The sequence below is a fragment of the Neltuma alba genome, unplaced genomic scaffold (genome assembly GCF_004799145.2).
Source record: "Neltuma alba isolate B1F8T4 unplaced genomic scaffold, ASM479914v2 tig00012163_pilon, whole genome shotgun sequence".
NCBI classification, from domain to species: Eukaryota; Viridiplantae; Streptophyta; class Magnoliopsida; order Fabales; family Fabaceae; genus Neltuma; species Neltuma alba.
Window position 1 is genome coordinate 418,153 of NW_021636710.1, and position 25,606 is coordinate 443,758.

Here is a 25,606-nt window from a genome sequence, read left to right on the forward strand (position 1 = left end):
GGGAAAACTTAATTGTAAATTTTAAGTAAGAAATTAAATACGGATTTCAAATAAAACTCTTTATTTCCAAATCCAAATAAGATAGAAGTGCAATTATAAAGTGGATAAACCAACAAAACTGAAATTATAATAAGTGATTTATCTTCAGGTCAAAAAAGAAAAAAGTGATTTATCTATTCCTAAAATTGAAGTCCGTATATTAATTTAAAGTTGAGTTGACCCTTTCCGGGGCATGGAAAAAGAAAGACAATAGAAATCCAGCCAAGCTGTTAGCGGGAGGGACAGATAGGAGAAGGTGGTGGCGGGTGCAAAGGTCTGAGACGATATCTGAAGGCGATCGAGAGAGAAAGGGAGAGAGAGAATCGGCGATCCGATTGAATATGAGCGGTCAAGTGGCTCCTCCTGGTCCGAGGAGGAACACCAACCATAAGCGAGCTCCTTCCGCTTCCAGAAGGTCCCTCTCCAGCGAAAATAACAGCGCCAATGAACCTTCCTCTCCCACCGATCAACTGTAACTGATCTCTTCTCTTCCTTTTTTCTTCATCTTATTCTTTTTCTTCATTATATTTACATTGTTTTCCATGCACAATCACGCTTCGCAAATAAAACTATATTGCGTTGTATTTGTATATCGTGTCCTCTATATTACCCGTCATTCCAACGGTTTTGAAGAAATTACGTTGCATCAAATTAAATTTTATCATTTGTAGGCTTTTAAGCTTCATTTGGTCGTTTCATGCATGTTGATGAACATGGTGGTTTCGTGTTTTTTAACGGGTGAACTTCCCATGTCTCTGGTCTCTGGTGGATTTGCACGTAATGCTTTAATGATGTGACGATTTTGTCTACGCATAATAAGAACGACGATGTCGCTTATAATCTTTTGCTTGCAGTTCTTTTCTCGAAAGGTCATAAAATTAAAGCCTTTTCAGTTTTCACGGATAGGTTTCTTGTTCATGTATCTTTTTATCCAATTGGGTTGATTCATATTGAAACTTTTCAGGCCAGCTGGGGAAGATAGGACGGTCAAGAAGCTTCGGCTGTCAAAAGCCCTCACAATTCCCGAGGGAACCACAGTTTCTGAAGCATGTCGACGCATGGCAACTCGCCATATTGATGCTGTTTTGTTGACGGACGCAAATGCTTTGCTTTCTGGAATCGTGACTGACAAGGTCCATTCTCTACTCTGTCCATTGAGAGTAGTGCACTTGTGTTCTTTTCCTTATGAAATGTTTGAATCTCGTATGTCTTGTGGTCAGGACATCGCGGTTAGAGTTATAGCCGAAGGATTACGGCCAGAGCAGACCATAATGTCTAAGATAATGACGCGTAATCCTATATTTCTGAAGTCGGATTCTCTGGCCTTAGAAGCTCTTCAGAAGATGGTTCAAGGTTAGCTTCGTTCTTACGATGTCATTCGTTGTTATTACTCTAGATGTAAGTAAAAGTAGGGTATCCTATAAGGGTTGCTACAGTTTGCACTTTACTTCTCCAAAAGCGGGTTCATATTAAGGAAGATATTATGCTACGTTATGATGAGAGCATTTAACCTATGTTATGTGGCCCTTGATTATTGGCTTCATACTTCATCATGAACATGGGATTTGTTACCTGGCAGCTCAGCTCATAAAATTAAGTGTTAGAACGTAGTTCTAGAAGTACATGTCTATAACATTTTTATCTGTTCATTTTTGTATCAGCTTTGTGTCTCTTTTTATGTTGTCTTTCAGCTGGTTACAAAGGAGGAAGAATGCCTGAGGAGTGTGGCATGGAGAAAGGGAGGGTTAGGGACTTTATGTATTTATATCGTAGTTACTATAACACAAGAATCATGCATTGTAAAAGCATTTTTGTAACCTATATGATAAACAATTCGACATGATGTATTGGTTTCAGAAATGTCATGATCGGTGTTAATCAAGGCCCATGTTTTTGTGGCCTTGGAACAGGGTGGTAACTTTACCATCTTTTCCCTTATCTTTTGGTCTGCATAACGTGGATCGACAGACTAGTTTTCATCTTCTGTTTGTTCACTACCCCTTCCATTCTTTCTTTCATGAATTTCTTAGTATTGGTGCTTTCAGCCTTTTTTTTATTTTGTATTTTTCATGGTTTGCATTGTTATGGCTTTTGTTTGTATAATGATTTTTGTTCATATCATACTTCTCTAGATTTGCCATGTTAAAAAAGTAGACCTTTTCTTTTAGGTTGCATTTGGTAAGAAGCATTGAAAATGATGGATTGAGATTGTTATTACAATTGAGAAAATCTATTAAGAGAGTGTTTAGTATAAGAGATTGTTTGATATATGGGATTAGCTAAAGCCATGTATGTGGGATTGGAAAATACCATGGGGGGAAGTGGTATTCCCTAATCCCACTTTTATGGGTTTGCCTAATCCCATATAACAAACAATTACTCATGCTAAGTACTATTTTAATAATTTTTTTAATTGTAATTCCAATCTCAATCCTTCATTTTCAATGCTTCGTATCAAACAGGACCTTAATTCTTAGCGCGCTTTCCCTTCCATTTACTATTATTAAACTTTGTCCCGTTCCCTGCCCCAAAGGATGTCTAGTGAAGTGACAATCTTTTTATGTATACTTAAACCTTTATCTGATATCATAGTAACCTGTACTATTATTTTACAATTAGGGTCTTATCATTTGTCTTTGCTGCAAGTGGGTTTCATTCGTTTCCTTAATTTGTTGATCTGTGGATCGCAAGAGTTGAAATGTCCTTGTTATATTTTCTTTATGTTAATATCTTATACTATTGAATCTACAGTATGTATTATGCATAATGATTTCATCAAGTGAGAAATATTTTTTCCTTTTCAACTGGAAGGTAAATTCAGGCACCTCCCAGTTGTGGAAAATGGTGAAGTCATTGCCTTGCTGGATATCACCAGATGTCTTTATGACGCCATAGTTAAGATGGAGAAGGCTTCAGATCAGGGGAGTGCCATTTCTGCTGCAGTTGGAGGGCTGGAACGTCAACGGAGTAACAATTTAGCCGGTTGGAACAATTGTCCTTTTAAGACATTAGAGTAATAAACTAATGATTTTCCTTCCCCCCCCCCCCAAACGAACTGAACGATTGATTGTAGGTAAATCTACTGAACTACTTATTAGGTCTCTAAATTTGCCCAGCCCCTTGCATTGTGAAATTGATTTAGGTGTCCTAGCCGAGATTCCCATTCCTCTGTAGGCGTCCGTATCATAAAGCTTTCCGGACTACAGATAGATTGAAAAACCTTTGGCATCATATGTGGGACTTTTAACTTGTATACATTGCAAAAACCTCTTACCTTCAAAATCCACCGCGTGCGCAATGACATTTTATTTGTTAATTTTTCTTCCGTGAAACTTTTGGCTTCTCATATTCCTGGTGTTGTCAATGTTTAGAATTGTTAAAAACTACCAGCCTTAAATAATTTTATTGATAAAAGAATGGTCAGATTGTGGTACAGTCGATTGAGGAGTTTCAGAGCTAAGTATCCAAGACTCTGTTTGCTGAGCCACTCTATTGCCATATATTGCCAGCATATAGTAATGCCTCTAATACTATTTTTCATTTGCTGCCATTTTGATCAGCTCCAAACACTTTAATCGAAACATTGAGGGAGCGCATGTTCAAGCCTTCCCTATCAACAATAATTGGTGAAAATACAAAGTAATTAAAGAATACATTTTGGCATTTTTGTGTTGAAATTGGAAATAAATGCACACATATTTTCAGATTTATAGTTTTACCAAGTTTTCTAGCTTTATGTGTTTATAGGGTTGCTATTACATCAGCGGCGGATCCTGTCTATGTAGCTGCAAAAAGAATGCGGGAGTTGCATGTTAATTCCGCCATTATAGCAGCGGGAAACAAAATTCTGGGGATACTCACGTAATATTTATTTCATAGGATATTCTTTTCTTTGAGAAGCCCATAATATGAATAATAAGACAACATATGCACTGCATGCTTTTCCAGACAAGAATCCTCCTTGAACAATATATGAATTGGACTTCAGAAATTTTAATATTTATATATCTCGTGCAGTTCAAAGGACATCCTTATGAGGGTTGTGGCTCAGAATCTTTCTCCTGAATTGACTCTAGTGGAAAAGGTTAACCCAATTTGCCGTTTTTGGAACTTAGATGTGATTTTGGTTTTAAAAGTGGGGTTTATAGTGAGATTCCTTTTCCTCTTCTTGATGTTCATATTTGCATGGAAATTCTACCTGATTTGGATTTCTTTTCATGTCTTCTCTTCAATACTTCATTTCATTAGGTAATGACGCCAAATCCACAGTGTGCATCATTAGATACAACAATTCTCGAAGCACTGCAGATGATGCATGAAGGGAAGTTCTTACATCTTCCCGTACTGGACAGAGGTGAATTTTGCCTTCTTAATCTCATAGGTAGTTTCTGACATTGAAGATATTGAATATAGTTTGTTTTGCAGATGGAAATATTGCCGCTTGTGTGGATGTTTTACAGATAACTCAAGCAGCGATTGCTATGGTAAGGCTTACATCTTTAGAATTTATGGAATATTTCAGATTCTGACGCCTCTTTTTGTTTTACTTACATGATAAATGTACATGTCTACATCTATTTTGCTCTTGTTCGACATTTGATTGAAGCAGTTGGCCAAAAGAATCCATACGTCGGAGGTTATTCTTGCCAGCCACTCTTATTGATGGTAGTATTAAGGGTATCCATTTTTAACAGGAGATTGCCACGCTTTTGATCATAGTTTGATTGTATACCTCTCCTCAGTATCAATGTTGTGTGGTTTGAGTCTCGTATATGTAGTGGAGCTTCTTTTTATCCTTTTCCCTGTACCTGCATGACCTTCTTTGCTTCATCAGATGTATTGATTAAGAAATTATCCGCACTTCCTATCTCTCTGTTAAACGGCATTGAAGCAAATATCATAGTGTGCTATGAATCAGAGGTGTTATAACTTTTATTGATATCAAGTACTGTTATATAGATGACGGTATCTGATTAAATGATGATGCGGTTTTCAGGTTGAAAGTAACTCGGGAGGGGCTAATGATATGTCAAGCACAGTTATGCAGAAGTTTTGGGACTCCGCTTTTTCTACAGAGTCAATGGAAGACTTTGACTCTCATAGGTACTCTAGTGGCATAGAAGATGCTCAAATGTAAGATCTCGTGTTTTTTTCCTTTAATCACCCGTTATGATTTTTTATTGCAGTGAATTTTCTGGGCTGGTGACTTCAGAAGGGGGAGATACTGCCAAATCTGTTGATCCGTCTGGTGGTTTTGAAAATTCATTTTCCTTTAAATTTGAGGACCCTAAGGGTCATGTACACCGGTTCAGCTGTGGTAAGTGATTATCTTGATGAAAACATTAGGGACTTATAATCTATATGCTTGTTTTTCTTCTTTGTCCTCTTGGATTCTAGCCAGTTGCCACAGTCACATTGTACTGCGTCCCCACCCCCACTAGATCATCTCAAAAACAATGTTATCTTGCCTTTCTTTAGGCGCGGAACACTTTGATGATCTTTTATCTGCTATTATGCAAAGAATTGATCATGTTAAAGATGGATGTCGTCCTCAGATTTTGGTATGTTTTATACTTTTTCGATGCCTATACCCCTGTTTTGTGCCATGCACATATAAGCTACCATGCTGTCTATCCTTTCTTTCAGTATGAGGATGATGAAAGCGATAAAATTTTCCTCGCAAGTGACAACGATCTTGCTGCTGCTGTCAGCCATGCTAGATCGATAGGAATGAAGGTAAAGCTTCCTGGTTCTCTTAGATTTTGCATTTGGTGGTGCCGGTTTATTCGTGTCAATTTTTATTCATTTGTATTTCAGGCTTTGAGGTTGCATTTGGAGTATGCCGATTCAACCAATATAACAACACCAGAATCTAGTACAGCCACTAGAGAGAGAGTCAATCTATTGTCTTTGCGCTCTGGGATCATTGCAAGTGCAGCTGTTCTAACAAGCATTGGTGTGATGGTCTATTTAAAGCGCTCCAAACAGTGATGTGCTGTCAATTTTCGAAAAATGTCCCATAATTATGCAAGCTGTATAAATTTTGAAATAGTCGTGTTTGGCGGATGTCAGGTCTGGGATTTTAGATTCAAAATTTTGCTCCTCGTGAAGTGCACCTATCACTTTGTAATCTTTGGTTCGAAAACTTGATGAGTTTTTGGAATATATAACTATATATATACACATGCTGCTTATGAAATTAATCTGAGATAAGTCGTGTGGGGGCAATTGAGAGAGAAACCATTCCCTTGTTCTGTTTCTTTTGGCTGCAATAGTTGCAATTACCATTTTTGTTATACTACTACCCCTCGTCCTTAATATAAGATCTTGTTTGGCTTTTATTTTGATCCTAAATATAAAACCCTAATCCATTTTATCTCTCATATTTATACTTTTTTTTTCAAAGTAGTCCTTCTAATAGTGATAATTCTAGCCAAATACACTTGATTAGCAGGGATATTTTAGAAAAGACAACACCTATTTATTTTAAATAACTAACTTAATTTATCTCCTTAATCTCCTCAAATTAGTCAACTAGCTCTTATAATTAGAAACGGAGGTAGTATAATGGCAATATTTCTTGAAATGTCTTTTAGAAGTCATGGGAAAGAATATAATATATACGCAAACTAGTTACATGACATGCATATGATGAACACTAAAGTTGAGTTGGCTCTGTTAAATCTCAATTCAATTAGGATTACTCAGAAGAATGCACCCTTTTTTGCTTGAACATTAGTTATCACTGTAGGGTTAGTGAAGTTTCTTTCCCATAATTGGTCTAGCTGTGGAGAATTCTGTACACATAGGCCTTTTTTTTTCTTTTTGTTTTTTGCTGGGCTTTTGGTGAGGCATTGATGTTGAGAAGGACTTCAGAATGTTGATGAGAGAGAAGAGAGAGGGCATGCAGGCGCAGTTATGAGGGAGGTGTTGTTGGATGCAGAGTTCAGTGCAATGCAATGACGTTATAAATGCATCTCTCTCAGATGAAAGCCCTTGTTCAGGACATGGGCCATCCCTTCCTGTTTCTTAACTTCTGTAGGTCTTACATATACCTCGTCAGTAATTACATTTATGGTTCTAACTTTTTAATTTATTCATTACCCTTCTCTCTTTTCAGTTTTCATAGCAGCATTTTTTGTTATTCACGCCCAGATGGTGAGAGTGTATTTCCACCATGCTAGCTAGCCAGAGGAGGGTGAATGTGACCCCCACCTCCTTCCCCAGAAAACAAAAAAAAACCATCGCGGCAATCGAATCCAATTTGTTCAGGCTGAACAGTATAGTTTTGAGTTTTGACACCAACTTATTCTTTTTTGCTTTGTTTTATTTGTTGTATTCTCACGTGACACAATACCAAATATTACGCTATTGCTAATACTCGCAAGTGACACTTTAGTTTTTTTCACTGCATCTAGCAACAATTTTATCAGAAACTCAAGTCCTCGCTCCAACTTTTATGGCCTACAAAAGTAATATTACCTCCTGCTTATAAAAGCTAATTTCACGTTTAATTTAATTTTAAATATAAAATCACAATTTATTTTGTTTCTCATATTTATTCATTTTTTTAAATTAGTCTTTATAGTAGTTATACATATTAAAAATTTTACCAAATAGTAGCTTTAACCAATAAACATTATCAGTAAGGGTATCTTAAGGAATATATTATATATTTATTACAATAACTAATTTAATTAATTTTTTTAATTTATTCAAATTAGTAAACTCATGTAATATACACAGACAAAGACAATATTTGGTGTACAAAGGTATGATTCTATTATGTGTATGCGAACAGCATCTGCGCTTGTTCACTTCAAGTCTGAAATTTCTTCTTTTGTATCAATAGTAAAGTCATCATGTAATTTATCCACACGCGAGTCATAAGTGACGTCCAAGGAAGGTTGTGCTTAGTGGCCTTTTCTCTTTATCGTCATCGATCAGCCGTTGCTGATTCTATTCAATTCTGAAATCGGACCTCTTCCCCCCCCCCCCCCAAAAAAAACAAAAACAAAAAATTTCTGACTGAACCAAACCCAGTTGAGACTTTATCCTTAAAGCACGTAATGGATCATTATTTATCACCATTATTATATATGTATGATAATTCCTGTTACATCGTGCCATGCAAAGCAAAAGCGTTACTACAATTTTAAAAAAAAAATGTTATCTATAATAGGATTAATGTGCATTTAGTACCGAAATATTTTTTCAAATACATTTAGCATCTTAAAGTATTAACCAGCATCATGAAATTTTTTTTTAAGTACGTTTAACATCGTGAAGTATTTTTTAATATATTTAACATTAAGAAAAAACAATATTCGAGAATACTAGACATATCTAAAAAAATATTTTGAAATATTAAATATATCTGATAAAATATTTTGAGATGTTAGATTTACCTTAAAACCTATAATATATACTTGAAAAGAAAGGCAAGTAAGCTTATATTCGTAGTACTTAGCAAAGCGCCAAGCAGCATTTGAAAATTTGATTTTTAATCTTATTCGACAAGTTCCGAGTGGAAGTGACACCACGTTTACTGTTTTGACCATTAACTTTTAATACAGTTTTCAAATGTCAACAGTGGTAATTGCTAAGATCATAATCAAGATTTCTTTTAATTTTCCATTTTACTGTGTGTGTGTGTGAGAGAGAGAGAGGCAGTGTTCAACGTTAGACAAACAGAGAAACTAAGAGTAAATAGGAAAATACAGATGGGATTGATTGGATTGGAGGCATTCAAACGGGTCCATTTAGCTCCACAGAGATTGATGCAAATATAAAGCTTTACAAAACGACATGAACTGAATTGAGAAGACAGACACAACGTCTCCTTGTAATTCAAGTAATCTCCCTTCCATCTCTTCCCTTTTCCCCATATTCTCTTTATCTCTCTGGTTTTCTGCATCTCCAGGACTGTCCATTTATATGCATCGATCTCTTAAACGCTTTGTGATTAATGTGCCGGGAACATGCTGAGGATCCCCGCTTGAAAAACAGGTCTCATTGTTTTTGCCAAGCCTCTTCGATTATATTTATATATATATACATACATACATACATACATACATATACTACTACGCGATAAAATAATGAAGGGTGTGACTGAGAGTCCAATAGACATAATTACGAATATAAAATTGAATGGAGTTGAAAAATGAGTTAGATCGTAGAATTTGAAGCCCTTTTAAAATTCTTCATCGGTGACAGTGGAAAAGCAAATCACATAATAAATTCATGATGAGACGGTCAACAATAAAGGTGATTTGTTTCCCTGGTCACTTACAGTACGCTTTTCGCAAGACTGGGCCTGATGAGGTACGCCATTGAAATACCATGCCCGCCTTTTTTAATATATATATATATATATTTATATTGTTCCCGCTGCATATTCAGACTGGAAACTTTAATTTAAGTTGCTATATTTCTCTTTTAAAAAAAATTGTCATGTTTGTACATACTACATATGTTGAATGGAAAACGAGAGGTGTCATTCAAAAAATGAAGGACGACAAAGAACACAACACTTTAGTTTATTATTAAAATTCTGCCTGGTTAACTACTGGCTTTGACTTAAGGATCGAATAACATTTATAATTACGAAAAGACGGTAATGGTTACTGATCTACTGGAAAAGAAAATAAAAAGAGACCTCCCTGGGTTGGGACATGTAAAGGGTGAAACTGAACCAGAGAACATAACCATTAACCAGCATACAAACGCAAAACACAAATTAAGGGACAAGAGGTTTTAACCCTCTAAGAAGGCTCATCCAAAGCTACTCTGGCCAAGGGTATCCTTTGAATATAATTAAGAGGATTTCTTTATATTAATATACCTTAGCATATTCTGCTCCTCGAGGGGGCTAATAGATGCATGGAAATAGCAACCTTTATCATTTCATTCCCGTTTTACCAGCAAATGCATCTATATATATTATGTTTCATGGATTATGGAAGATATGAATTGTTACAGATTTCATACTACCTCCGGTCACACTTTAAACGAGGTCTTATAAATAAGACCGGAGATAATATTATATAATAAACCCAAGGGGCATCACAGAAGGGGCGCTCTACCTCTCATACGTGAATAATACTCATGTGTATATTTTGCGATCGCACGTAAGTCTCTCAGCAAAAGATGAACAAAATTAAAGGCAACTTAATTGAACAGGTAAAAAAAAACAAAGGTCAAGCGAACGAGACACTCTATACATCTGAAATCCCGTGGAAGTCGATGGATGTTTGTAAACTGTAAGGAAGCGACCCCCGAGAAGCAGTGTGCTGCTAATCTCACTTTTTTCACTCCGTTCCATTTCCCGAAGAACCCGTCAAAGTCAGAGCAGAGAATCGTCATTTAATTACTTCCATCTCTCTAATTCACATGCTGGCTTTTCAACAAGCGAATTTTCAACGACTTTCAAATCCCTTAAATACAATGTTACATTAAAACGCACCCTCGTTCTCTCTTGTTTGCCTTCGTTTAGCTTGGCCTAACGTTGGATCAGCTGTGCATGCAGATTCTGGGTGGTCACTACTCGATATATATATATATACATATATATATGAGTATGATGGAGAGCGAGAGAATTCTGAGCAATATTGAGGCGTAGCTTCTTCTCTCATGTACTGAAGAGAACTGTGTGAGCTTCTCGTTAAGTGTTGCAGCACATGTCGGCATCCCCATGCCTTCTTTCACTCATCCCTTGATGCCTCTCTGCTGCACCGTATGCAACCACTGCCTTCAATTTCTGACTCGCCTCTCACTACACAACAAAACCCTCATTAATTACTCCACAGTTACCTTTCCATCTCCCACTAGCTGGCATCTTTTTTTTCAGGTTTTTTTTTTTATATTGTTATCTTTGAGCGTAGATATTCTTTCCCGCAAAATTATGACATGATATTAATTATCAAAGGACCATTATTCACGAGGGAAATCCTGTTAGCGCTACTGTATTGACTATTCCACTGGTGTCTGAAGGCGAAGTGGTTACTGTTATTTTACCTGTGCCAAGTACATTCGAATTACATGAAATTGACGTTATATATATTTTTTGAGACTTGCGGATTGCGAGGCTCGATTCCTGTGGTTTTTACCTGCTTGAAGAGGGGTTAAAAAGAAAAACCGAAAGGATTTGAGAAGAAAAGATAGGAGGGAGATGTATCGTTGGTTCTGAAACCCTAGAAAAGAACAAGCTGGAGCCTGAGAGGGCATGTGAGAAAGCAGATTATTATAAAAATATACGTACAGAACTTGACATCTGATACGTTTGCACGCACATACGTACGTGTTTTCAGCTTTAACTTTTTGTTCCAGTAATTATTTTAAAGGAGTGATCAATGGCGGCCAGGCAGTTGATTTCATTAATAAACTGCTTTGATTCGTGTCTTGTGTAATAAAATAAAATCAGCAATTCTTCTGATCGTACTGCAGAAACTTGATCTGAGGATGAAAAAACAGGTGCTATATATGAGATATAATCGGCAATTGCAGCAGACCATCACCTAATTACAATCTGAGTTTTCCTTTTTCCATCGATCTCATATAAACATATAGCGAAATTACGAACAGTTTTGACCATCTGAAAAAAACAAACATAATCATGAAAAATTTCAAGTTCGACAAGGGCATACCTTGAATTAAAAGAGCCAATAGATGTGCTGCGACATCAGAAGAAGATGCGAATCTAAGAAAAGTGCAACAGACAAGGACGGCTTGCCAGATAATATTAGATACAGTTGATGTTGAAACTGAAGGCAAGTGATGAATGAAGCAAAAAGGGTAAATTAAACATGGCTGGGGTGGATGAAGCCTGGCTCGACAGTATGAAAACATGTGAATCTCTCAATGATAAATCCCTCGTTCCAGACAGAATTCTCATCCCAAAAGCCAAGCTTTCTGTATATAAAAAGCATAATATATGTAATCAAACCTGTACCTTTAAAATTGTGGAAGACGAACAAGCAGAATATACGTTGGGAGAGATACATATAGATGCAAAAATTAGAGTGGGTTTGAGAGGAATGAAGCCTGGTCCGAAGCCTTTGTGATGAGTTAGTTCTCAGTGTATGAGAGAACAAGATGGCGATCAAAAAGCCTTCGAGCCAGCCAACATTCCCCTCAACACACCAAACACCGCATTCGCCTCCTGGCTCTCGTCTGGAATATGGGTTTCTTATATATAGGGAGTAGCCTGCTAGGGTTTCAGAGATTGCTCACACACACAGCTCACTCACTGTAGCGTGTGTGATTATTAAGATGATTAATAAATCCAAAGCAAGTCACTTACCCCACCATTACCACCAAACCCAACCCCCACGAAACAAGGCCTGATGGACGAGTAAGTAATAATAATACTAATATGGTACGACGACGACGCAGACGTGGAATTCTCTCTTGACTTTCATTTCCCATGCCTGCCTCCCTGCCTGCTGGTCCGGGCGAAGAAGGAGGCCACGCCTCACCTGCCAGCACCAGTCAAACACAGAGAACAAGACAAAATGAGGATTTAAATTGCGCTTCACATCTATCACAGCTTCTTCATTCATCATTACCTCATTATTTTTAGCCTTCTCCCTCTTGCCATATCAGCACTGTGCTCAAAACTCACCTACTCTATCAAACTCTCATATTATATATTGGCGTTACACACACACACACACACATCAGGAACTAGAATTCTAGCTAGCTGGATGTGTGCGTGTGTATATGTGGCCCTTAATTTGAGGGAAATTTATGATAATTTGGGATTCTTGTGATGCCCGTGGTTTAATGCGCCCGTGAAGAAAGGTGATCAGATTTTGACAGCTCGTAGATTTAATATGATTTTAGTTTCGTTTTTATATCATTTGAAAATAAAGATAACTTATAACTGTCAGTTGCCTCAAAAATAATTTTATATAAAAAATTTAAGCCAGAAATCTTAGATATAAACCGCTAAAATCAATTTCAGATAGCCTATATCTTACCAGTTGAGCATGTGATCATCAATTACATGTCATTCACAACTACTCTCCAGTCTCCTCAACTACTCGTATTAGGATTATTATACATGTATGTACGAAATTAAAACAAAATAAAATTATGTACTAGTATATATGGACAGATTTTATGGTTATGATACTAGGGCTGTGGAAGTGGTTTGATGGCCCCGACCAGAAAAGCCCTACACTGGGCAGTTCAGGAAACATGAAAAAGCAACCCAAAAAAAAAAAAACTTACACATTGCGGGTATGCATTTTAAGGAGAATTTAAAAAAGGGTTAAGATGTAATTTAACCCCAATCTTATTTTTCAGGTACAATTTTGTTCCTATTCTCTTTAGTGGTGCAATGTCGTCTCTGGTCTTTTAGTGCAATTTTGACCATGAAGGGTAAAATTACATCAAAAGAAAAGGATCATAGTCAAAATTACACCTGAGAAAAAAAGATCAGAGATAAAATTACACTTAAAAAATAAGATCAGGGCAAAGTTGCACTACTAAAAGATTAGATGTAAAACTGCACCTGAAATTGCATCTTAACCCTTTAAAAAGGATATCTTTGAGTTTTAAATTTTTAAATCAATCTTGTTAACTACGCTTTAATAACAATTGATAACATTTCAAAAGCAAATGATAACACATTTTTACAGTCATTCCAAACTTGAGATTTTGAAATTTTAGAAGTATTTTTTTAAGAATTTTTTCTATATTTTACTTTCTTTGTAGAAAAAATGTATATCTTTTTTTTTTCCTCAATAGATGGACAGCTGGGCCAAAGAGGGGGGCTGGAAGTACTAAAAAGGATTAGGTGGAGGACAATATTCCGATGGAGAGGCAATTTGAAGCAGTCAACAATCAAACACAAAAATTAAATGATAGTCAACTGATTTGGATATATAGGGAAGGGAGAAAGGGGAATTGTCGGTGTAAGAGGGGGCCCGGTAAAACGCCTCATTCATTCACTGATTCACTCCCTTCCATATTATTGGCAATTTGGTATACGGATTCTAAGAATGAGTCACTTGTAGGGCACTTGTAGCCTATTTAGTGCTTCTTCTTTAATTTTATTCTTATTTACTTTTTATCAAAAATAAAGAAATAATACAAATATATGAGAAAGATTTATAAATATACATAAAAAAACTTTAATAAGGATAAAATTAAAAATTTTTGTTAATTTAATATATTTTTTGGTATGTCATAATGTATTATAAATAACTTATACTAATGACTAGAGTGGTGTCTTTCTCTTTTTCAGTCTTTCTTCTCTGGTCTTGTCCTTTAATCTTCCATGACTCTTGTTACCCGTTGTCTCACATGCATTCCCTTTTGGTACTGATCATAGAATAAAACTACTCTTCTGGTTCTTAATGTAAGACCTAATTGTTAAGTTAGTTTTGGTCCTAAATATAAGATTCATTTATTATATTTATCAATTTTTTCTAAATTACCCTTATAGATACTCCTTCAATCATAATCAAATAAAAAGGGAAAACGGGTATAAAAAAATGATTATGGTATTTTAGGAAAAACGTGTCATATTTTTTATAATTAACTAACTTACATAACTTTATTAATCCAATCAAATTAATTAAATGGGTCTTATATTAAAGACACGAGGAGTAATTATTTTCACGGCCTATAAAAAGTATCATTAATATTCGTAATTTTCTTAAAACGTGACATTTTAATAAATAGTCAATTTAGTCCCATTCTTATCTCAGAAGCTAGGTACCATGTTCAGACTTACATATGAGACAGACCAATGCACTAATTATATAAGGTCTGCTTTTCTTTATCCGAATTAGGTAGGAACTGGTTGAATCTCAAATCCAATGGAATCCAAAGATTCTTCAGACCACTTTGAGTAATAAATATGTTTTAACTTTTGCATTTCCCACCTAGAATATTATTACGCCCTTTTATCTTAAATATAACATTGATCTGATGATTACAGTTTAATCCATCATGAGATTCATTTTCTTATTAAACCTTACGTCAATTATTTCTTTCTCGTAGCATCATTATTTATTAGAACATTTTTAGACATACTTATAAAATCGTGATCATTAAGTGGCAAGGACATTCAAAAAAAAAAAAATCATAAATGGTTTATGCAGTCATTACAAAGAATCATCTTACTTATTTTTAAATACAAAAATTAATCAAAAGAACTTTATACTTAACACGGGAACAGCCATCACTGTACATTTTAGGTGGAGTCTTGTGTCCCTGAGGACAACCACTAATAAGAAAGGGCGCACTTGGTTCCGGTACAGAGAGGTCTGGGGTGCCGGCGTTGGGTAACGGCAATGATTATGCAATGATTACACGCAAGAGTTGCAGAAAATCCAGAAAGGAGGTTGGGGTGGAGCTGATGAGAGGTACGATCGAGTGGCTTCGTGAATGTTTGGTAATCATCATCACGAAGTTGTGATGAGCAATATCTTGGCTCCCAAAGCGCACGTTCTTGGAGCCGCCGTACACAAGGATCCTATTTTGGAACCCACCCCCAAACCCGATAACGACACCCACCATGGTAATATTATTCCTATTTGAAATTTGGAATAGTAATAATGATAATACTCTTCCGAAATTTAATATAATATCTAATTAATTAATTTAAGTAGATTAAAAATGTTAATTAAATTAGTTAGTATGATATGTTTTTTCTAAAATATTTTAATCATTTTTTTAAATTCTTTTCCTCCCTTTCCTATTTGATCATTGTTAAAAAAATATCAATAAGATTAGTTTAAAAAAATTAATAAATATATAAAAACTCTATAATTAGGTCCTACATGCCTATCACCAATTTTTGGGGGCATATTCAAAGGAAACGCCGCTGATGATGTTTTTGTCCAGGCCCAATAGCACCTCGCCGGCCGATGTTGATAAAACGGGCTGAGCCCAAAACCTCGTTCATGGTATCGCAGTCCCGGGGAAAGCACTCACTGTTCGCATAAGTTTTTGTCCATCTAACTAAATTATAATTTGCAAACTCATTAAGCTCCCGGCTTTTTAATGGTCTTGAAATTAGAAGTACAGAACATCTTACGGTCGTAGGTTACCACAGTGAAAACAAAGATATTTGTTCCTCCGCTGCTTTCATAGCCTTGTACTCTTTTGACCTAATTATTAAGTTAATTTTAATTTTAAATATAAGATATATCAGTTTTTTCTAAATTACCCCTATGATACGTTTTCAACCATAATCAAAGAAGTGAGGGAGGGAGAATATTAAGAAAAATAATTATAATGTTTTAAGAAAAACATATCATATTTCTTATAATTAAATAACTTATCTAATTTTTTTAATTTAATCAAATTAGTTAAATAAGCCTTATATTAATATCCGGAAGTACTACTTTTTGCACTAGTTGAATTATAATCATCAGTTCCCAGTTAGAACAGGCTAATAACTTGAATTTCCCACACTCCTTTGACATACAAGTTCATATGTAGTTTTAGCAAGGAAAAATGATTAATAAATTGTATGTGGTGGTGTGTTTGGATTATGGACAAATACTCTTGAATGATCGGATGAAATCAAATTGAAGTTTAAATCGTGTTAAGCTCTTTGTATCCCTCCGAATCCGATCAGTCTCTTATCAAATACAGAGTACTCCAACTTTCATGCACGCACTCAGCCTTGTTCGGTAACCATTAATTTGGCCTACTTAACAGAGGTTACTTTGCGGATTCAATTCCAAGATTGGCTTAGGCCATTCCAAAGTTGAAAGAAGAAAGGATACAACAAAACAAAACGAAACAGAGACACTATTTTGTAGAGATTTTTAAATCTTCCCTGATTGTGCAATCAACCCAGTACACAAAAGTAACACGCTAAACAAGACACTTCTTCTGCTTGTGAGTTGGTTTTGAAGCAGAGAGCGCCAATCACGGCTCTAAAATTGCCTTCCTAAAATACAGGACTCAAAAAAAAAAAAAAAAGAGGAGGGAAATTGAAGGGAAGAGCATATATTGGGGGTTAATTATAAACAAGAAGAAAGAGAAAGAACTCAAAAGAAGCAGGAATCAACAAGAGTGGAAAGACAAAGCGTGAGGGAGGACGTGGTGGTGGTGGTGATGGTGATGATGATGATGAGAGTGGTGGTGGTGGTTGTGGGGGGACTCTTTCTCGATTCGCCAGCGGAGATGAAGGAAGTCGTCGACGGAGCAGGGAAGGCGGAGGGGGCCGTCGGTGTGGTAGCCGTAAAGCTCGTAAGCTCTGTCGAGAAGGCTGACGACGAGAGGATGACGGAGATAAGAAATAGGGATGACGAATCTCTGAGGGACGCCATCTTCGTCGGCCAAACCCACCTGAACTGCAAGCCAACCTTTCTTCACCCTCATCCTTTTGTCTTCCTGCATCTTTACTTCGCACGACTGAATCCCAGTAAGGAAAGAAGACGGTGTGATACGGTATGCCGGCTGGAGGGAGGGAGGGGGAGAGAGATTCCGATTATGCTGGTAAGGTTGGAGGAATGATTGGTTATATAATACTCGAGATTGTGTGTGCGTGAGCCAGAAGACGGTTCTTTTTTATTCTCTACCATTAATGAATGGGCCCCATGTATAATTAATAAAAACGAGTATCCGACACACCATCAAAATTCACATAATACATTTTTTTTTAAAAATTTTAAGCATTGAAGACGAGTACCCGGATAAAGTTAAAATTTTTTGTTGTTGTAATTAGAGAGTGGCTTATCGCTTTTTCTTGAGCTTTTTTTGGGGGTGGCGGACTCAGTGGGAGCGGACGGTGACATATATGGAATACATGAATGAGAAAAGAGAGAATAAGATGGCTTGATGAGCGTGCACTCCACTGTCCACAGTGACGCCTCCTTTTGGTTTGAAAGGTCAACACCGACCGACGCCCCTAATCTCACTCCTCTCATGTGTTTGTTTTCCACTTTTTCCTAACGCTGCCTCCGATCTTCAACATAAAATTCAGTTTACAGGATAATTTGCGTTACAAATTAGGTTTTATACGTAATAATAAAACATCACTTTCACTTTTCTAAAAAAGCCACCTTAGGAGGCGTATTTCTTTGTTGTTAACTTTCATAAAGTAGGATAACACACAAAACGCCGAGCCTGTCCCTGCGTGTACCTCCTACAGCTTCAATGTGATTAGATCAAAACATGCATAAAGCCACGCTTATCTTGTTGGGTTTAAAAATTCAGGATCGTTGTCGAGTGATGATGATGGGTTGCAAGATATTAATTAAAACAGGAGTAAACTACAATCATGCTAATAATCAGACAAATTTGATGATGATGACCAATGACCGTGATATGGTTAATTACTAATTGGGGGGGGGAGTGGCATGGAGTCAGGCTCAGCACCTTCTAGACACTCCATTACCTTTCAAAAAAAGTTAAATAAAAGATGTAATTAATTACTACCTCCCATCCTTAATTAATATAAAATTTTTTTTATTTTGGTATTAAATATAAAATTCTAATCCATTTTATTTTTATATTTATGTTTTTTTTTTCAAATTAGTCCTTTTAATAATAGTAGTTCTAGACAACGTACTTGATTAGTAAAAATATTTTAAGAAATACTAACACATATTTATTACAAATAACTAACTTAATTTCTTTTTTTAATCTATTTAAATTAGTTAACTAATTTTTATAATTAGGTCTTGTAGTAATATATAATGGTTTGATTTTATACATTTGAAAATCATAGCAGCCACAAAGCATGGACGCGCATACTTGGCCACAGAAACTTGTACCAACATTCGAGGCTGCTCATTCAAACCTTCAAAAGCCCCTCACGTTCACACATGTTGCTCCACTGATGCGGTGTTGTACGAGTCAAAGTTTGTACGGTTGTCCGGCCCCATCGCCTCCATCATTAAATTTGCCACGTGTCCGTATCAATCATGCATGAGACGCCCTGAAAAAACGAGTGCAAAGACCAGAGAAGGGTTATACATGTACATAAAAATTAGTTAATTAGCTTAAATAAATTAAAGATTTATTAAGTTATTTATTTATAATAATTAAATGTTATTTTTTATAAAATACTTTTACTAATTATATGTATTAGTCAAAACTATTACTTAATAGAATTTTTAATATGCACAACTGTTACAGATTATTTTAAATGTCAAACTTAAAAAAAAAAATGAATTAATGGGAAAGAGTTGGTTGGGCGAATACTGGGGAGACGTAGGGAGGGGTCAGCGTCGGGGGAGTCCAGGTGGATGGCGGGAGCGATAAGGTCGGTGAAGTTCGTACGCATGACACAAGTGATCATCAAATCCTCCCTGGATCCCTGCGCATGATCATAATATGTCCGCACATCTTCCTTTTCGCTGAGCTCTTTGATTTTCACTCACTCAAAAAAAAAAAAAAAGAATTATTGCTCGAATAGTCAAATTATAATGTATTATATGGCAAATCATGACTTCATGGAGAGACTCTAAAAGACGATCGAGATGCAAAACGATCATCTGTGAAGAAACATGATTATAGAGTGTTTGGGTAGAAACAAAATTATAATTTTAAAAGTGTTTTTACGGTATACAAAATAAATATGTGGATAAATTTGTTTCGATTTATAAAAAAATGTTTTAAAAAAGTACGTTTAGCTTAACCCAAACACCCCCTATATTGCATTGCATAGAGGGAGTATCATATGAACACACGAATAAGTTATTTACTTAGTATAGATATCTCTTCCGCAAGAGGAAAAGCAGAGGAAAAAAAATTAATAAAAAAAATTGGAGGCAGGTGTTAAGTGGACAAGGGGATGAGAAGGGAGGGTGTTTTGGTGCAATGGTAGGGTAGGAGGAAGACACCGTCCATGCACGGAGTCACCATACAAGAGAGACGATGCTTGCCTATGACAAACACATACATACACGTGATCAATTCTTTGATGATATTGGATTTGTTGTTATTGCGACGTGTACGGACATGACTTCCTCTTTTACGCGCAACCAACACTCCCAACACTCTATTTGTATTCTGGGCTGACTCATAAATGCAGTGTCCCTGCGTTACGTATCGGTTTGGGAGGACCAGTGAATGAAAATGACATTCTAGCTAGCCTTCGTTTCACTCACTCACATGATGAATAGAGAAGGTCTACGCTGATCATGTAACCAGCACCAAGATATTGTTGGGGTTGTTTAAATAGGGAAATGGCCAGAAAAGGATATGGCAATTAAAGTCTTTATATCAAATTTATGATTAGTTCCTGCTTTCATTCCAAAAGGGACAAAAACAAAAAAGGGTGGTAAGAAACTACCCCGACTTATTTAATCTGCAATTCACATTCGATCTCAGCTGCTCATTCCTTTATTGCATTGAATGTCCACAAGGTTTGCATTCATTTTTTACATTCTGTGATCATAAAATTTTTGTTTAACAGATTCAATGTGATTAAAAATAAAAAAAAATCAAAATACTTAGAATTTCATTGCCCCTCACCGGATCTAAATTCTTCAAAAAGCAGAGTTACATGCCATTATTTTTTTCACTATCGGATCTTCAATGTACACATTGGGCCCATATCACTTATGAGAGTCGGGAATCTGGGCCCTTTTGGGAAGAAGCAAATGCCTGAAAGAAAAATGGGCCGAGGAAAGAAGGAAAAGCCCATGCTCATTTTCACTCAAAGCCCTGGTCTAGGCCCCCACCCAAAAAAACATAAAAAACGCTGTTTGCGTGCTGTGCGTGTGTGTGAGATTAATGTCTGACCGAAAGGGTGCAATAAATATTTATTCAGAGTTAAGTTTCTTTCTAATTTACGAGGGTGTGGAAATCCAACTTCTTTCCCTCGAAAAGCAGGGTCAGAGGTTTGGTGAGAGACGTTGAGCAACCGTTTTCCAACTTGCAACACAGTAACAGTTAAAAGGCATGGTACATGGGTTCAATCATTAACATATCTAAAAACAGAGCATCCTTGTCTTTCAAGTAACAGATGAATCATGCCTCGTGCAATCAATTATCAACAACAATTTAGGAAAAAAGCAGAAAAAAAAGTTGATAACCCTATGAAATAACAATGTCTGCTAGACGTGAGAGAAAGCATGAACGCCTCAATGAAAACACCCGCATGTCTCACAACTGATCACACTGTGTGGGGACAAACGAAACGGTTTTCTTCTCAAGATCATGATTCACCAGTATGTTCTGCTGCTGAACGTTACCAAATATGGACATCCCACTGGAAGCTCCCATGGCTAAACACGCCAAACCCACATCCGAATCAGCAATCATATAATTCTCAGAAGGCAGCTCCAAATCTGCACCCCTGAAATGGAATATTAGCTTTGGAACTTCCACTTGGTTTGTGCCAGATGGTAAGGCGAAACAAAGGTCTAGCCCAGAGGACCCTGATTTGTCCACTGAAAGACTCATCTGAGAAGTAAACTCTTTCTTGAGTGCATTAAAAGCACTGTCTTCAATGTAAGTGATGGTAGTGCCAGAGTCTATGATTACCCCTCCACTTCCATCATCTCCCACCTTAAAAGTTGATTTCTCGATGGACAATCGAGTGTCTCCCACAGTGATTCCTTCAAGAGGAAGGTAATAAAAAGATGGTTGCGATGGGTTCGTAAGCAAAGGCACTGTCAGCGCTTTTTGTGTTGCATTCACACTTGCCAACGGCCCCAGAAATAGAGTACTGGTTTTGGCGTCATCATCCATGGAAGTTAAACAATATGAGAACTTAGGCTGCTTTAACTGGGAAACCAAGGACAAGGGCCCACGACCCAGCCCAACCAGGCCTGAAGCCTGCTCGAACCCATCTCCTTCGTTGTCTTCTCCGCAGCCAAACCCGATGCTATGAACAGAAACTTGATGGCCAGAGTCTCCAAACGCGAAAGTCTCGGAGGCTAAAATACCTTGTGTCATGGAATAGTCACCGTATGTATAGACATACTGGCAGCCATCACTGCAAGTAGAGGAAGGTAGTGAACTGCAGAGTTTGCTGTCACAAGGTAGCTTAGAGTAAGAAGATGACTTAGCCGGATCGAAGATGGGTGTGGGCTGCTTGTAACATTGTGTGCAAGGTTTGCATTGTGTCCATATGAGATCGCTGCCAGTGTCCAAAACTGCAGGGAAGGCTTCTGGGGGTGTACCTATTGATAACTGCATTAAATACTCACCATTTCCTGCATGAATTGGAGCTTCTAGTTGTGAATCAGGTGATGAAGCTGCCAAAACCATTGCTTTCAACTTCTGCAATCTCTGGTTGCCACGTTTGATTCCTTTCTGGACGAGCTCGAACTTGGTCAAGTTCTTCCCTGAATCGACGTGGTGGAGGGAGACTCGAACTGTTTGATGCTGCTGCGTTAGAGCTTTCCTGGATGTTGAACATGTTGGATCAATGAAAGTAATTGCTATTATCAGAGACACCAGAAGGAGAGATGATGGAGATTGCAGTCTAGCCATGAGTAGAAGAAAATGAGGAAGAAAAGATGAAACGTTTATCGAGTGAATTTAAGTTTGAGGATGAGCGGGCGTTGAGATGTCAGGAAACACAAGTGTTGGTTGGTGAATATAGCAACGTTAAGACAATAAAAAGGCTCCAGTTCTTGGATCTCGTTAATTTCTAGCTCTCTGGTCTTGGTATTGTTGAGCTATAAAATGACAAGAAGAATATACCTAAACGTGGCTGACAAAGCAAGAGAAATTGTGGAAGGTGATGATTGTAATTATTGTGGACGGGTTTTTTTTTTTTTTTTTTAAATGCATGCACTTGTTAAAGCCATTGAAGCTATAATGAAGCCTGCCTGAATAAAACTAATATATACAAGACATGAATATACAGCCGAAAGTAGGCTATCTGTTACTCTATACTTTTCTTATCCCTGTTTTACTTCTCCTCCTTCGAACATTTTCGTTCAAAATAAGGTAAATTATCCTAGAGACGTGGACTTTCGAGATTGGATGTGTTGGGTGAACAAAATGGTTTACTCATAATTGGTCGTGATGGAGGCAAACTGGGCATTAACATAATTGTTTCAACTCTACGCATCTGATAGGGAAAAGTTAGGTTGATGATCCTTTTTTCAGTTTGGTGAGACCGTGCGAGAACGTATCAAGATTTTCATGTCAATTTACCACCTCTAATCCTAAATATAAGAGCTAGTTGACTAATTTGAGTAGATTAAAGAAATAAGTTGAGTTAGTTATTTGTAATAAATAGGTATTGTCTTTTCTGAAATATCATTGCTAATCAAATGTATTGGCTGTAATTACTATTATTAGAAAGATTACCTTGGAAAAAAAATATATAAATATGAAAGACAAAATGGATTGAAGTCTTATATTTATAATCAAAATAAAAGTCAAACGAGATCTTATATTAAAGACCGGAGGTAATATTAGACAATAAATGGCAATTGTCAAACTTGGGACTATGCAATAATATTAACTAACACATATTGATGATTTTGTTTGGTAAATATGCATGTGAACTTATGCTTAATTTCTATGATTTAGCGGAAAGTTGATGAGCAGCTCTGCAGTTTTGGTCAACCAAAAATAAAAGGTGGGAAGAAAATTGATTTTTTTTTTTTGGGATGCATGCGCAGTTGGTATTAATTGTACCCCACACAATTATCAAATTAGAATAAAATTCAGATTTGGTTGCTGTTATTGAGTGATCTAAGACTGGGCCATATTAATATACTTTTTATTTGAACATATAGTTTTTTTAAGAGGGAAATTTTTAATTCTTCGGAAGTCACACATTTATGTTTCGTCAAGTCTTAAACTTTACGTTTATTTGACTTCTGTGCCACTAAATCCCTCGAAATTTTTCTTGCTTTGTAACAGAAACTGATTGCTCGAGAAAATGGCTCACTTAATCCATCTGTAATACGATATATTTTTAATTTTTAGAGTTTCCAGTTAAATTGTAGTTGTTATCTTCGGTTCCTCATATTATTGTTGCTTAAAAAAAAAAAAAAAACTCAAAGGCGTGCTCAAAAGTCAGAATTACCATTACAAAAACGCTAATCTTCAAATATGATCCAGAGTTAGTTTTGAAGTTGGTATCTGTTTAGAAGGTATAAAAAGACGAACCTATTTAGCAGATTGAGAAAGCATTTGAAATAACATAATTTTTTTTAAAAAAAAAAAACGCAAAATGGTCTTAGAGGCAAATGGCTTAAGTAAAGTTACATGCTACTCGATTCCGTGAATTGAGGATATGATTGATGATGTTGCCTGCCATCCTTATGCATTTCAAAGTTTGGTGGAGCATCAACTATGTGTGAATGAGTTCATCATTGCATAGTTGAAGATTGAAAGATTCAGATTTCTAATAAATATATATTTTTCAAATGATCCTTCAGCTTCTTTGTTAAGAATTCATGATGAATTTTCCCCCTTTCCTCCTAGTATTGAAGTACAATGCGTTATATTTTCTTCAAAATACTACCTCCGTTCTTAATATTAGGCATCGTTTGACTTTTATTTAATTCTAAATAGAAAATCCTAATTCACTTTGTCTCTTATATTTATTTTTCAAGATAATCTTTCTAATAATGATAGTTTTATATAAGAAACTCAATTAGCAATGATATTTTAAGAAAGACAATACCTATTTATTATAAATAACTAACATAACTTATTTTCTTAATTAACTCAAATTAGTCAACTAGCTCTTATATTTAGGACATGAGGTAGTATATCATATGGATATCTTTCAATTTTATGTAAAAAATTATCTATCTATTTTATTTTCAAAATATTTACGAGTCTCCTTTGAAACAAAATCTTATAGACTTTTTCTTAATGTTTTTGGAATTAAAATACTCTGTTATTTCAAAAATATGTTTATGAACTAAGTAACACTTTGGCTAAAAAATAGAATTAAACTAAGAGAGTGTTTGAATAGAAACCAAATCATGATTTTAAAAGTGCTTTTACAGTATATGAAGTAAATATATAGAAGAGTTTTCTTTCTTTTACAAAAAAATGTTTTTTAAAGCACTTGTACCCTGACACCCCCCAAATCAAATATCACGAATAGTGTTTAATTCACAATTTTGTTTCTTGGTTTCTGTTTGTCACCTCGTTTTTGCCAAGGCTTTTTAGTTATCATAGCTACTAAGGCTTGACGGCCTACCAGTTTACTCTAGTTTAAACAATAATCCTGAAGGTCTGTTTGGTACGAGGGAGATACAGGAAAAGAAAGGGGAAGGAAAATTTGATCAGCTCATTTTAAAAAATTAAAGAAGTGGGGTTAAAATTTTTTGATTAATTTTAATTATGCTTTTATCTTAGATTTTTCCCTATTCAAAATTTGATAGCCCCACTTCTTCAATTTTTTAAAATAAGCTCATTAAAATTTTTCCTCTCCTCTCTTTCCCTCACACCAAACATACCCTAAAGAATTGAGGATCTCTTCTCAATCCTTATAGTTCGGGGGCGGTTCTCTTGTCACAGTCGGTTTCCTTTTGGCTTTACGCTGTCACTTGGTTCTTTAGCTTTTATTCACACTCTGCCTTTGCGCCAGCAAATTTGGGGTGACTAGCAGATGCAAATCCACTACTCAAGCTTCCTATCCAATGAAAATGAGACATTG

At 36.1% G+C, this 25,606-nt stretch overlaps 3 protein-coding genes across 3 annotated transcripts; 1 reads left to right on the plus strand and 2 right to left on the minus strand.

Annotated features, from left to right (window-relative positions):
• Positions 1 to 306: 306 nt before the first annotated feature.
• LOC114723970 (CBS domain-containing protein CBSCBSPB3-like) lies at positions 307 to 6,253 on the plus strand. The gene is made up of 14 exons (XM_028910236.1): positions 307 to 511; positions 1,004 to 1,172; positions 1,260 to 1,392; positions 2,851 to 3,021; positions 3,600 to 3,678; positions 3,787 to 3,900; positions 4,057 to 4,123; positions 4,288 to 4,393; positions 4,465 to 4,523; positions 5,036 to 5,142; positions 5,226 to 5,356; positions 5,518 to 5,600; positions 5,686 to 5,775; positions 5,857 to 6,253. Exons 1-14 carry the CDS (start codon positions 381 to 383, stop codon positions 6,028 to 6,030), a joined length of 1,614 nt encoding a protein of 537 aa, XP_028766069.1. The 5' UTR covers positions 307 to 380; the 3' UTR covers positions 6,031 to 6,253.
• A 10,320-nt stretch (positions 6,254 to 16,573) lies between these two features.
• On the minus strand, positions 16,574 to 17,521 carry LOC114723932 (auxin-induced protein 6B-like). The gene has a single exon (XM_028910182.1). The coding sequence runs from the start codon at positions 17,407 to 17,409 to the stop codon at positions 17,074 to 17,076; it is 336 nt and encodes a 111-aa protein (XP_028766015.1). The 5' UTR covers positions 17,410 to 17,521; the 3' UTR covers positions 16,574 to 17,073.
• A 3,351-nt stretch (positions 17,522 to 20,872) lies between these two features.
• On the minus strand, positions 20,873 to 22,641 carry LOC114723928 (aspartic proteinase nepenthesin-1-like). The gene has a single exon (XM_028910179.1). The coding sequence runs from the start codon at positions 22,459 to 22,461 to the stop codon at positions 21,127 to 21,129; it is 1,335 nt and encodes a 444-aa protein (XP_028766012.1). The 5' UTR covers positions 22,462 to 22,641; the 3' UTR covers positions 20,873 to 21,126.
• Between the last annotated feature and the right edge of the window lie 2,965 nt (positions 22,642 to 25,606).